Below are 14,273 nucleotides of genomic sequence, written 5' to 3'. Positions count from 1 at the left end.
ATGAACATCTTCTTTGACAACTTTAATGGTAGTCTGGTTTTACCCCAAGACATGCCAAGCAGCTGTGTTGCATAGTACACACTAATAGCTCTAACAGCCCCATGGTGCAAGGAAATGTTCAGCCTAATTTCACTGGAATGGATGCACTTCTTTAAGAGAAGCACACACTGAGACTCTTCAGAGAATCAACCTTGGAGGAAAGTCTCTCTCTGGGGTTTGCTTCCTGACAGACTGTGTCAGATTTTCCTTTTTTTAAGCATTTCTGAGTCAGACAAAGGCTTGTCTGCAGATCCAGCCATCAGCGTATCAGGTGATTGACATGTTATCCCTAGGCTATCTCTGCTATGATCATGCAGAGCACTTGCACAAACCTTTATCTTTAACTCCATGATTGCAGGACATTTTACCTCCTTTCACCAGATTCAGAGACCATCAGCAGAGGCCCTTCTAAACCCCTACTGCGCTGTCACCTTTCCAAGCGCAGCAGATATGAAATGGATACGAGGCTGCTCCCAGCGCAACAGGAGGAGAACTGGAGATTTATGCTGTACCGTTTTTGCAGGAAGTCTTTGGTAGTTGCCAGAATGTAGGTCTCCACATTTTGCCCTGTAAGGTTATAAAGTGTCCGTGTGGAGAAGGTCCTTCTGTGAGGGGGAGTGTAGTTCGTCTGTGGACACATCTGAGCGGAGACAAAAGAACAAAAATGTTAGTGTCTGTGTTTTCACTGAAAACAAGCAAATCGGGACAAGACTGAGAGCAGGTAACAGCAGCATTCTGGTCCTGGGACTGACTGCTGCAGAAGCTAATGATTCACAAATCTGGGCACAAGGACACAAGACATACATCCCTGCATACTGTCCTGAACTTATTTAGCGAGGTGATTTAAAACAACCTTTGTTTAAGTCTACACTTCAGTTCTACTGACATCAGTGAGACCTTGAAATGAGCTTCGTGCTACGTAGGAAGATTTTTTTGCTGAATTAAGGTTGATCCTACTTAGCAGAGCATCAAGGTGACTGCACAGACAACTGCAGAGGGCAAAACAAGTCACGGAGCAGAAAACTCCGTGGTGGCCTCAAACTCTCATCTTGCATTTCACAGCAACTACACTCTACATTTTTGCTTTACTGTCAGTCATTGGGAATATTTTCCCGAGCTTCAGAGAAACCTTGGATTAGTATTGAATATATAATTTAACAGGCTGAAGGTCTAAGTCACATCGACCATTCCGTAAGGTTGAAGTGTCCTACCAGACAGCATGCTGGCTGCTTCTCTCAGCTCATCCATAACAAAAATCCTGTCCTCCCCCATTGTGTATCTGTTCATAACTTTGCATCAGAATACACAAAATAGCTTCCTTCATGCTGAGGAACACCTGCCTGTGCCTGCTAGAAGTAAGAATCAGCTTTGAACATTATCCTGACTTAGGAGAGAAATTATGCCAATGCTTTTAATGATGTGAAATTAAGTATATGTCCAGAAAACTGCATAAAATAGCTGCATTTTAAAGAATGACTGGGAATATTCAACTAAGTATATGCTTTATCTTACAAATGGCATCACCCTGCACCATGAGTCTGATTTCCTGGTGGAAAAAAAAAGGCTGAAGACAGGTGAACAGCACTGGATGGAGGAGAACTCAGCTTTGGACTGGACTGTAAAATCATAACATCTTTGGGACAGAACCTGCCTTTTCCCCATGTGCATGCAAGAACACTAAGCCCAGCAGTGCCCATGTCTGGTTCTGTACGTACCACTGCAATGCAAATAACTAATATTATTAATCATCAATACCTGTAATATGGAGCAGAGTAAAAGCAGAAGCATCTAGACTTTGCATAAAGTTAATTTCTGAAGCGCAAACAGCAATAACAGCTGTGCTTGCATATAATGACAGTGCTTGTAAAAAATTCCATTGTCCTCAGTACACGTTCACCTCTGCTACATGGGACAATTGTAGAACACTCAAAACCACTGTTAAGCCTTTTCCCACCACGGGGAGCAAGACAGACACCTTAGCATGCACATATTCAAAGGATGCTGTTCCCTTTTCTGTCCCCAAACTGGTGCAGACAGTGGTTATCCAAGGTACAAAATCAACAAGGCCAAAATGAGACAGGAGGAATTTGAACACTGAGTTCCCCTCAGTGTCATACCTGCCCACAAAACCACTCCCAGCCTACAAGGCCCCCAAATATGCCCTTAAAAGTCCTTACTTTTGGGTTTATTCAAATTACCTGGATGCCATCTGTGCAGTTGCAGGCAGAATATCTTGTTCTCTGGTTTCCACTGATAATCCACTGGCCAAGCATGTCCTCCTTTAAGCACTGCCTGAAAATGAACACATTTTCCTCTGAGGTTCTCTTTGCTCAGGTGTGCAAAGTATGCTAATTGCTGTCATGTTCAATGACAGCAAGGATGGCAGTGAGTAGCTTCAGCAGAAAAGCGGACTTTCTTGTCAGCTCTGAGAGCTTCGGGGAGTACCCATCTTCCAGCTGCCTTTGGTGTCTCTCAGCAGAGAGCCCTCAGTCCTGCTCTCTACATTTCAGTTCCTTCAGCTGATTAGAAGGAATCCAGCCACCACTTCATTCCCACAGTAGACAGTGTAAGGAGTTAACATGCAAAGGCCAAAATGGTCTTACAGTGCAGAACTGAGGGCTGTTGTCACTGCAATAACTGGAGAGTCCTGCGATGGTCTGTATAGACTAGGAAGTCACCCTAAATACTCAATATAGATATGTGCCTGAAGATACGTGGCACATGAGCATGCAAGTCTGCTCAGAATCTTACTACCAATTTCTTGAATGCATGCAGAGCCCAAAACAAACCAGCCCTCATAGCACATCTTTCAGATACAGGTAACAGAAGCTATGCTGGGAACTTTCTGGGTGAACTCAGTGTAGTAACTGGGATTATTGGGGAGGCAAAGATGACTTCCCATGTACCAGAATGGCTTGCTCTCATGCTGGCATCCTGCCACCACCAAAGCTGCTTGCTTACTACTCATAATAATAAAGGAGTCCTCCTGTGGAGGTGAGTATGTGAGGCAAGCAAAGAGCACTACTGCCAAGGTTCTGGGACTATATGGAAGTCCCACTCTTAGCCTTAAAGCACAGGAGAGTTTCCCATCTCCAAGAATACCTACAGCTCTGTGCTGACAGATACAAACCTTTGCTCCAAGCTACTTGGGAGACACACAGGCTCTCAGCAGGGCTGAGGTCTGCTTCACATGACTTCACATCATGACTACACAGTTCCCTGCTCAGGACTGCCCTGCATCCTGCTTGCGCCTGCCTGCAAAAGGCCAGTGAGACTTCTCCTAATGAGCTGAAAGAGTCTGCAAGCTCATCTGAAGAGAGGCAGGAGAACTTTTTTATCTCTGCATGTGCCACTAACGTATGAAACTTCTGCAAAATAATCGAAGATAGTTATTAAGGTCTAATGGCTAATAGTGCTATGTCAATCCCCTTGCAGATTTGGAATTTAAATGATAGAAAACCGAGAACTACTTACGAATTGCTTTCATTCATGCATGTGTTATCTGTTCCAGGGAAAGCCAGCATCGAAGCAACTAAAGCATCTGTGGTTTCATTAAAATTCCTACCATTTAACAAAGAAAAAACAGGAAAATGTTCAAGGTACTTTCACTACCACTGAGCAGAGGAAAACTGTGTGTGAATGAAACAGGATGTATTTATGATATTAAATAAATGATTATTTGTGGTGCTAGCCCTGTAAATCTTTGAAGTACATGCACTACATGAGGATAATCACACGGATTTAAAAGGACTGCTCATTGCTCAGAGCTGCACAGCTACTCCAGTCATTTGGTGCTTCTAGATCTACGCGAGATAACTGATGAACTTTTGGACAATCAAGATTCTGCTTCCAGGGAAGAAGTATTTACTGCAATTTTCAGGCACTACTTCCAGTCTTGTCTCAATGAGCTCTCTCATATGTGATGTCCATTTGGTTTCAGTCATTAAAGAAGTAGCTCCTCATTTCTGATCCAGCTTCTTAGCTGTGATCCATCAGGAAAAGCAAAGAATATTAGGAACAGAGGACTCAGACATTTAGGTCCCACTCATTCCCCCATCTGGCAGGCCTGAAGTGGAAAGGGATGAGCAGTCCTGGGGAAGAACATCCCAGAGCAGACATGCTTGCTTTAGAGCTAAATTTTGCATTTGTGACTTAAAGCTGAGAACCACTGGAGAAAGACAGCAGTTTACATCATGAAATCAGAATGATAGAAAATATAGTCATTTCAGCTACAGGATTTTTAAACACAATAAAGTAATTCAGTGGTGACATCTTAATCACACTGAAAAAGCATGTGACAACAGATGCAGGGACCTTCATTTCAAATTGGGGGAAGAGCAAGTGTATTAAGGAAATCCCTGTGGGGCTGTATGGAGGACTCCAACATGAAACACAAAAAATATTCCTCACACATGTCACAGTTAATTCTGTTTGGTTTTTTTCCTAAAGCTCTCTGATTGCTGGTCTGAGATGATCCATCTCCACCAGAGATCCCTTAGGAACAGGACTTCTACAGGTTATCAATGTAACATAACTACACAGAGAAGATAGCTACATGTTATCTGTATAACACTTCTCCACCAGATGTGCTTAGAAATAATCCTGATGGTAAAACTGACTCTTCATAAAAAAATGGGTTTAGGGATCAAAGAGAACACCACTCACCCAAAGAAGTCTGCCTGGTCGGATGTGCCATACAGAGAGGGGGAAAGAATTAGTTCAGGATATTCGGTCTCCTTCGTTCTCAGCGTTCCAAGCCCCATGGCAGCCATCACAAAGAGGACCGGGAGGATGACCTGAGCAATAAAGCCTCTGACATCCCGCCGGGTATGGTGGAATCTCTTAATGAACAAAGCTGATGTCTTCTTAAGTAGCAATGGTAAACCCTGCAGGCTTTTTGATCTAATTAGGAGCTGATCTGGGTACAAAAGAAGAATGTATTTTGTCATGTATTTGTGAAATGCAGGGAACTGATGGTTATAGTACCCTGGGAGTGTATTTAGTATCCTGCACTCCTTTACAGATGGGAAATCAAGACTACTAAATACACAAGGCTCAGACTTGGGACAGAACTTGTCTTTTGGCTCTTAACTCACAAGCTCATGTAACACCAGGGGTTTTGTTTAATTATAGACGTGTACATATAGTGAATTCATTTTGAGATCTTGCAAGAGGAACACAGGCTTCCAGATACAGCAAGCTATCCACATCCTATCTATCCAGCTGCAACTTGTGGGGGAAACATGGTATTCTTTTATATTTGCAAACTGAAAATGTTTATAATTTAGCAAATAAGTCCTCAGACAAATCAATAAGAATTAATCCTAAAATAAGAAAACAAGGCACATAAACCAGTATGCATGGACAAGGTTGTGGTATACTAAAAGCAGAGACAAATCCTGTGCAACCCATTCCTCTTTATGAAATACTAACCTACATAACACAATATAAAACAAATCCATTTCTATGCTCTCATTAGGGGTGATGCAAAATTCTTCTCTACACATACAAGTTACTGTTTACAGTAACTTTTACAGTGCAGTTCCTCTTTAAGAAGTGACTACAAAAATACCTCTGTGTCGTCTCTTGGATGCCTCCCTAACTATGAATGGTATGTTTGCAAAAAATGGTAAGTGCAAAAAATGTTTCTACACTGAGAAAGCTGTTCGACCAGGTATTTACTCATTTTTTGAGCCTTGTCACCTTTTGTAGCTTTCAAACCCTCAGAGATACTGTTGCAACTTGATTTTCTTCTGAATATGAATCTGTCCCACTGTCTGACCCTTTGAGCTGTTATACCATCCTGCAATGGCTGAGACACATCAAAAAGCAGTAAAATGAAGACAGCTCAGAGCTCTGCTGCTTTTGCAACAAGCAGAGGGGTTTCTCTCCATTTCTACTAGTTATGTAGAAATAATCCTCTACCTCAATTACAGCAATTAAGTTCAGAGGCATACATTTGCTCTTTCACCCACACACTGTATTTGATTAGATTAAAACCTGAATCAATTTAAAGGAAGGCGGATGCAAACAAAACCCCACTGTAATTTATTCTGTGTTTCAAACTATTCCAAAACAGGTGGATCTAAACTGTTGAGCACCGTACTCCTAGTGATTTATTGGTTTTGTGATTCCTGGTTGGGTGAAATATGGTCTTCAACAAAGAAAGAAGATGGGGAGCTCAAATCAGTTCATCTGTCACTGTTTGCATTTGCAACAAATCTGGAACAAAACATGGAGGTAATTAAGTACCATCTCTTTCTGTGAAGGTATCCGTGCTCACAGACATTTCATCACTGCTAATTTGATCACTGGCTCCAGGCAACTGTTGGGGCAGTTCAGCATCTTCTCTCTGGTCCTTCATTAGCTCTTTTGTCAAATTGAGAAACACCTATGGAGCAAGAAAACATGAGGGAAAATTGTTCCAAATGACTCCATTTATCAAAACAATAATCAGAATCCACTCTCCTACTTAAGCAATTGTGAATTATAATCCTCTTTCTGTTTCCCTTGTGCTCTGTGAGAAAAAGTCTCTTTTTTTCCAGTACAAAATTGTTGTCCAGCTCCTTTGTCATCTCCTATCTCTCTTCTGCTGCTGCAGCAGTGGAAACTTAAACCTTTGAAGTTGCCCCCTGGACTTACTTTGTCCTAGTACTAGCTGCTATGTGACTAAGTGTAAACAAAGCTGCATTTCAGCTTTGGCCCTATATACCTCTACTCCCTCCACACCCACACAATAAGCAGCTCTCCCTGCACAGCATCAGAGAAGGAAAAAAGAAGGGCTGTTTCCCTGGGATATTTTTCCCCCGGCCTCTGGCAATCCCAGCTGCCTCCATCTTAGGAGTATGCACAGTTGTGGCACCTGAGCTGCATGCATCTAAACTTATGACTGCATCCATAAATAAACTTGGGTTCATGAAGACAAGGAGAATAGTTCAAATAGAAAGACATCAATGTTCTCTCTCCTTAGTCTAACTCCAGTATCTCATTTTCTGGGTAAAATGCCAAAAAACTGTTAGTAAGGTGAGACACTGGTACCCTTTGTGCACCTTCAAGGATGGGGCAAGTCTTTTTTTGTAGCACGCAGGGATGGGACAAGGAGTAATGGGCACAAGCTGGAACACAGGAAGTTCCACTTGAACATGAGGAGAAACTTCATTGCTGTGGGCGTGAGGGAGCCCTGTGGCACAGTCTGCCTAGGGAAGATGTGGAGTCTACTTCTTTGAAAGTTTTCAAACCTGCCTGGATAAGTTCCTGTGCAGCCTGATTGAAGTCAACCTGCTTTAGTAGCTGGATCATCTCTAGAAGTCCCTTCCAATCCTGACCATTCTGCAATTCTGTAATTAGTATACTCATAGATTTATGAATATATCTACACACTCACATGTTCCTAAGTGTAACACAGTGAACAAACAAACAACCGCTGCAACTCACGTATCCAAAACATGCCACTGTCTAGCCCAGAAAGCAGAGCTACACAGTGCTGTGAGGTTAATCTCCATAACATTTCATTAAATCGAGTGGATCCTGAGCTCATACCTCTTCCACAGTTGTGTTTGAAATCCCATAGCAGCCAAGGTGGAGATCACTCAAGCTCCTATCGAGGGCTCTGAGAAGTGCCTGGTAGGCCCCTGAGACTGTGGACTTGAAGGGAGGAAGTACATAGACAAGCTCTCCACCAATATCCTCTTTGAGATAAGCCTCTGGGAGGTAAGACTGGATCAAGGAGGTCACTGCTGCGGTGTCACACTCCTCTGTCATGTTCTGAAAAAGGAGGAAAACACTCTATGGTCACTGAGAGGGCTGTGAAATCAACATTTCTACTGCAAGATTTAGCCCAGATCCTGTCCCAGAGCATAACTGCTAGGTGATCTCAGACCAGGTATGCAACATCTAAAATTAACTATCAAAAGGAGATGAAAGTAGGTTTCTGGCCCTTGAAGAGGGAGGCATGGCACTATGCCCATCTTGGTGGGTTTGCCCAAGATGTTGCTGGGCTCCCTCTGTGTACAGGAATACCAGCATTGGGCTGAATCAACCACTTTGCACCAGCTGAGAGATTTGTAGTACAACAGAGAAAAAGCATAACTACAAGAGAGCTGACTCCTGAAGTTGACTGCCAGCACATATACACTCTTTTTCCTGTGAGAAGGGGGCTTGCACACGAGTGTTTTTTCATTTTCTCCATTGATATTGCCAGCAATTTGGAAGAGTGGCTGATCTCTTATGGTTATCTTCACATTATCCAGCATGTTGTGGCTACCAACAACACTGTAAGAAACGTTATCAAGAGCAGTTTCTCCCTTCCTGCAACCAGAACATTTTGCCTCAGTTCAGATACTTACTGATGGATTCTTCCCACCTGCTTTATTTCTCTGAACTCCAGCATTCACTCTGTGCACTCAACCTTACCTTCAACCCTCAAGGAGACCCTGTTCTTTTTCAACAAAGCAGAGCACTGACATTCCTGTTTCCCAGAGGCCATGCAGGCTGGGCCAGTGGCCCCGCTGGAGAGCCTCTGCTTTGTGGGAAGTGGGGACGACACATACTGTTAGCCCCTCTCGTGGAGAACCAGAATGCTCACATCCAGATCCTCAACAGTTTTTGGTAACGCTGCTTTCCTTGGACCTGTCACTCAGCTCCTGACAAAACAGCCTTGCCTGCATCCCTGAACAACCTTTGATGGCCCCCTCAGAGACGGAGCTGCTGAGAGCTCACCACACAAGCTCACAAACAGGAGGATTGTTGCCTCTGCCCCCAGCAGAGCCTGCTGCAGTGGCCAGGTTCACAGGGTACAAAGGTGAGCAGAGAAGGGAGAATAAAAAGGACTGCATTATGCACCTGGGATACAGGAGACTCTAGTTCAGACATCTGCTTTATCTATTACAGCTGCAAGGCTTTGTGCAGGAGGCCGAAGCTTCCTATATTTTGGGGAACTCTCCAGCTAGTCTGTCTTTCTGATGGAAACTTGTTTGTAAACAAAGTATGTGAATTCCAGCATGGGACAGACAGAGTGAGACCTGCACTATGACCCAGGTATCTCAGTGGTTGAGGTGTATGAAAAAGTGATCTTACTGACAGCCCAAGGAAACAGTCAAGCATATTCTTGAACCTGTGTAGCCAAAACCAGGGTTTTCATACCAAAACACCTCCCACTTTCACCTGGGCATAGAGTGGTTGCATTAAGAAGTTATTCCATGAAAGTGAAATTACACTGAAACAACCATTTCACTGCATTTCATCTAAGACTGAGATGAACCTCCTGCATCATGCTTCCTTTCTGTGGTACACTATGAATTGCCTCCTGCCTTCCTGTCATATGACTGATTGAGTTTCTCAAGCAAAACACTGAAAATGTAGGATCACTTCAGACACAAACCTTCTTTTTTGTGAGGGTGAGATGGTATCCATCACCAAAGGTTTCCTTGAGGTAGAATGGTGAACCACAACATTTGAGCCCTCCATGCTCGAGGAAGGCGATTCGGTCACTCAAAACTTCTGCTTCATCCAAGTGATGTGTTGAGAGAATGATGGTTCTGCCTGTAAAACACAAAGCTGATGTCATCCACCACAGAATAAACACCCATGATTACAAGAGACAGGTGAAAACTATGCTGAATGAAGGGACACAGAGTAGCAGGTGAAAATCAACTGAGCTTTTTTGGTAATTATTACTGAAATTGGATGACAGGCAACATTAGAGAGAGGCTGAAAGTTAGTGTATTGTAAATTACAAAAATAACTTTTTTCAAATAACTTTTCAAATGTTTTTCACACTGTGAATTTACAGAAACCAACCAGGATGTACCCAGAGAACCTAGGTCTCCCACAATTCATTCTCTCTGATCTCCAAACCCCACAGTTCAAAGCCACTAATACCACATTTGCAAAAGTGACACAAATCACTTTTGCCACCTGGCAGGATCTCATCTCATCACAGTACCTTTTTTATTCTTGGAGATAATTTCCCAAATACTTCTTCGAGAGCATGGATCCACCCCTGTGGTTGGCTCATCTAGTATCACCACCCTTGATCTGCCCAGGAGGGCAATAGCTATAGATAACTTCCTCTTCATTCCCCCAGACAGGGAGCCAGCTAGCTTGTGGCGGTGGCTGTACAGTCCAGTCTCCTTCAAAGTCCTTGAAAACAAAGAAAAAAACAACCCCCAAAGGCTGCCCTTCAGCCATCTTTTAAAATCTGAAAACACCCAAAAAAACCATAACTGCAAATGAAAAACTGCTCAAGTATAGACTGCTCTACTGAATGGTCACAGTGCAGGGAGATGATTCACCCTGTGAGCTCGGTCACTGGGATTTTAATTTAAAACATTTTTTTAGGATGTTTTCAAATTTTCCATCTGACAAGTCAAGGTTAAAGGCTCAACCTCATAAACCGAGAACACTGTGATCCAAACTCTCTGGGATGTTCTGGCTGCTTCACTTCTTCGCAGAACCAATAAAGCCGACATCATCTTTCTGACTGGTTGATTAAATCTCTTTCCAGGGAAAACTGTAAAGCAGCAAGGACTAGACCCTTAGGCCTGTAAATTCATCTCCAAGGAATTGCCACAGTAGCTTGTAAACACCCTGGAGAACAGCTGTCGTTTTCTTACAGCCACAGATAACAATATATTCCTCTAATCAGATCAAAGCATTATTTGAACTCTACATTGGACCTTCAATGGTCCTCAAAATCATTTCTTTGAGTTTTGCAGCAGCAATGGCACTACTACACTGTCATTTTGACAGCCCTCTTTCCCTCCTCCAATGCTGCTGTCCTCATACCTCTTCACTTCTTGGTAGAGCTCCTGTTTACTCCAGTGAGGGACTTTGATGTAGCCATAGAGCAGCAAGTGTTCCTTTGTGGTAAGGTAGTTAAAGAGCACATTGTGCTGCATACACACACCCATGTCCTTCCTGATAACTTCCTGGTCTGTCCTAATGTCTTTGCCATACACAAAGATAGTACCTGATGATGTAGGGAATAACCCAGTCAATATAGATCTGAAAGGGAAAAAATAAATCGAAAATTAAGTTAGAAGAAGAGAAAGTCATAGGTGATTTTTTTTCACATGGTCCCATACCTACCATCACTCTCAAAGTTTCCTAACATCAACATCACACTTCCAGCTGGAGACCACTGACCACTGCTGCTTCTGCTGTCTGATCATGCTTTGTCAGAGCAGTGGCCAAATTACATCAAGGGACGTCCTTGTACACCTCTGCAGCAATGCCAGGACAAGTACTGAGCTCACATACTGCACTCTGGCTAATTTTTACATGTACCTTAGTCTTCTTTAGCCTTTCTCTTCCTCAGACCATTGCATATTCCATACATCAAAATTCATGAGTGCCCTTGACTACTAATTTAATCACTGGAAATTCATGTAATGCAGTTACCCTTCGTTCTTTGAGCTTTGTCTGCAGTATCCAGACATCCTCATATTGCTAACCATAACAGATTGAAAACCACATCTTCATCTGACTACACACATCAGATTTCACTGCCATTATTAAAAAGAAATGGGAGAGGACTTCCAGACAAGACACCTCACAGTGGCTAGCACTTTCATCTAGTTCAAGCAAATAATTACCTACCTAGCAATACCAAACAGACCTGAGTCAAACATTCTCTGCTCAGAATAACTACTTGCACATTATAGGTAACTTTTGGTGCTGTCCTGCAGGGACTAAAGGGAGAAGATGCATCTCAGAATGCCCTTCACCTTTCCAGAGCTTCTCTCCTGGGTCTTTGAACCATCTTTAAAAGGGAAAGAAATTGCTTGTGACCTTACTCAGGATTTGAAGCCTGCCCTAAGTTTCAAGAAGCTATTATACTTTTCTGCATCTCACCTTTGCCTGCACTTCGCAAACAGGATATGAGGTGAATTGATAATAAGCTGAGACGAAGCATACATCTACTTTATTGGTTTTGGCTCTTCTCAAGCTTCTATTTATCAGCTCAGTGTTGCTTTCAGAGTGATGCACATATATATCAGTGAAGAATTCAAGTTCCACAGGTCTGTTTTAGTGCTGTTATCTAACAACCCATATAATAATTTATAAATGGCAAGGCTGAAAGGCCAGAGTATTAGCCCCCTGCCATTCCAGCCCAGTCAACTCATGAGTTTGTACAGCTGTAGTGTACCTTTATTAAGCTTTCTTGCTAATATCACTTCAGCTTTGGTGTGTGCACAAGCTACCCACAGCTTTCAGAACAACCTAACCACAGGCACCAAAGTGCTATGCTGTATTACAGATATCCTACTAGATTAAAAAGCATGTTCCTAAGAAGAAAAAGAATCTTTAATTCTAATAGATGAAAGGATTGCTGAGGTCATCCATGAGCAAGAGAAAACTATGAGACAGATTTGCCCTAATAAAGTATCTTATTCAGTCTCCCAACACTGCACAGCCCCACTTGCTCTCTTGTTCACCCAATTATGACACATAGTTTTTAAAAAGTGGTTCTAAAGTACACGCACATGGTCGTCGTTTTCCCAGCTCCATTGTGTCCCAGCAGGGAAGTGACATTCCCTTCATAGAAGTTGAGGCTGAGGTTGTTCACTGCAGCTTTGGATCCATAAACCTTTGTTATGCCATGGAGGGAGACTCCCAAGGTGAGATCAGTGGGCTCTGGTTCCAGATGAGCTGGGGGGGCACCTTTAACATGAAAGGGAAGGGTCAGGGGACAGTTACTGCACTGCAGATATGTTTGCTACTTTCTTCACCTAAGAGATAAGCAGGGTTTTTAAAAACAAAATACAGCAAAAGCAGGTGCTCTTCAGCTAGAAGTGCAGAGAACATTTCACAGGATCTGTGTCATTTTGAGCTCTCTGGGATTTCTCCATTTTCTTCTGCAGCTTCTAATAGCTCCTGAAAATAAGCATTAATCACTTTTGAAAAGGTCTCACATTTAGACGTTTTGGAGCACCTAACTTAATTTATACTAAGGAAACAGAGAAAATTAGAGGACATACAGAAAAACTAACAACTTATTTTCAGTTGGGCAGAAACATCAAACTTTTATGTGTGATCTCAGTATTTTACAGGCTAAATATTTAAAGAGGTGAACAAAGCAGCACACATCCCTTTTGTCAAGTGAAAATCTCTATTTGCTTGCACAAACAAAAGCATATTTCTACAAGGAGCATTGTAGACTGGGACACATGCATCTAAGGCAACTGCCCGACTACAGCATACACAAATATGTACATGAGTATCAGTACTGGATTTCCACACCCAGTAAAAAGAACAAGTATCATTTCAAAGCCAAATCTCCATTTGGGTAAGTAGCAGCTTCCAATTTTTCTACAAAATAAGGATCAATACAGAAATATGCTTTCTGATTATGGTGTCCCTTAAGAACTTTACCTAAAACTTAAGTTAGTATTGCTACCCCACCCAGCATCCACGTACATATCTTATTGTTGAGGGTGGCTTCTTTCCTTAACATCAGCTTGGTGAAGAGAAGGCTGCCTCGTTTTTCATTCCAGAAGGGGAGGTAACTGTTGTAGTCAACCCAGTAAGATGGAAGCAATGGGAAATACCAGGGAGCAGCCATGCCGTATCTGCCTGCAAGGGGAAGAGGAATCTCATTCAAGTATCCGTTTCTGAGGTAGTATCACTATTGAGATGCACTCAAAATACCATAAGTAAACTCCACAGAGAGCTCTCGCCTCTTGATGTGCTCATCAAGTATTACTGATACTTGCTAGATAGTTTGTCCCATTGACACGATGGGAAGCATTCACTAATTTGTTATTCTGAGTAATTTCATAGCTGGAGGGCAGGAGTACTTTACATTTTCTACTGGGTAGATTTCTGTATGCCAGTGGAGTGCTTCATTAGGTGGGGAAGAAAGGCAAAAGGCAAAGGTTCTGGCCCTTGCTCAAGGCAGGAATCACTTTTTGAAATCAAATGATGTAAGTAACACATCACAAAAATCACTCAGCTGACAAATGCAGGCTAACATGCTCTGTTCTCGTTTCCACCAAGCAGACTGCCAACAAATCCTCCCGTGTCCTTGCTTTCAGCTTCTTCAGGAGACCCACCTACCCACTTGATAAGCAGAGGAACACAATTCTTTTTCTCTGCTCTGTCTCAGTTTCATAAATACATCTACAAAGTCATGCTCCCTTTGATCTAGAAGCAGAGGCAGTCTGTGTGTGCAAGACTGTCTTACTGTCTGAACATGGAACTGTATTAATTCTTTTCCAAACAAGATGGTACAG

General features: G+C 42.6%; 1 protein-coding gene across 1 annotated transcript in view; it reads right to left on the bottom strand.

Moving 5' to 3' along the window:
• Window positions 1-14,273, bottom strand: part of ABCA12 (ATP binding cassette subfamily A member 12) — an 84,830-nt gene that overhangs the window by 18,286 nt on the left and 52,271 nt on the right. Inside the window, exons 28-38 of the mRNA XM_062002395.1 lie at window positions 13,459-13,614; window positions 12,525-12,702; window positions 10,825-11,043; window positions 9,983-10,179; window positions 9,419-9,579; window positions 7,579-7,803; window positions 6,292-6,430; window positions 4,705-4,957; window positions 3,514-3,600; window positions 2,238-2,331; window positions 552-679 (exon numbers count right to left, since the gene is read on the bottom strand). Coding sequence (XP_061858379.1) covers window positions 552-679; window positions 2,238-2,331; window positions 3,514-3,600; window positions 4,705-4,957; window positions 6,292-6,430; window positions 7,579-7,803; window positions 9,419-9,579; window positions 9,983-10,179; window positions 10,825-11,043; window positions 12,525-12,702; window positions 13,459-13,614 — 1,837 coding nt within the window. The remainder of the gene's footprint in view (window positions 1-551; window positions 680-2,237; window positions 2,332-3,513; window positions 3,601-4,704; window positions 4,958-6,291; window positions 6,431-7,578; window positions 7,804-9,418; window positions 9,580-9,982; window positions 10,180-10,824; window positions 11,044-12,524; window positions 12,703-13,458; window positions 13,615-14,273) is intronic.

The sequence above is a fragment of the Colius striatus genome, chromosome 9 (assembly GCF_028858725.1).
Source record: "Colius striatus isolate bColStr4 chromosome 9, bColStr4.1.hap1, whole genome shotgun sequence".
NCBI lineage: Eukaryota > Metazoa > Chordata > Aves > Coliiformes > Coliidae > Colius > Colius striatus.
Note: the sequence above shows the minus strand (reverse complement) of the source record. Positions and strands in the feature narration are given on the sequence as shown.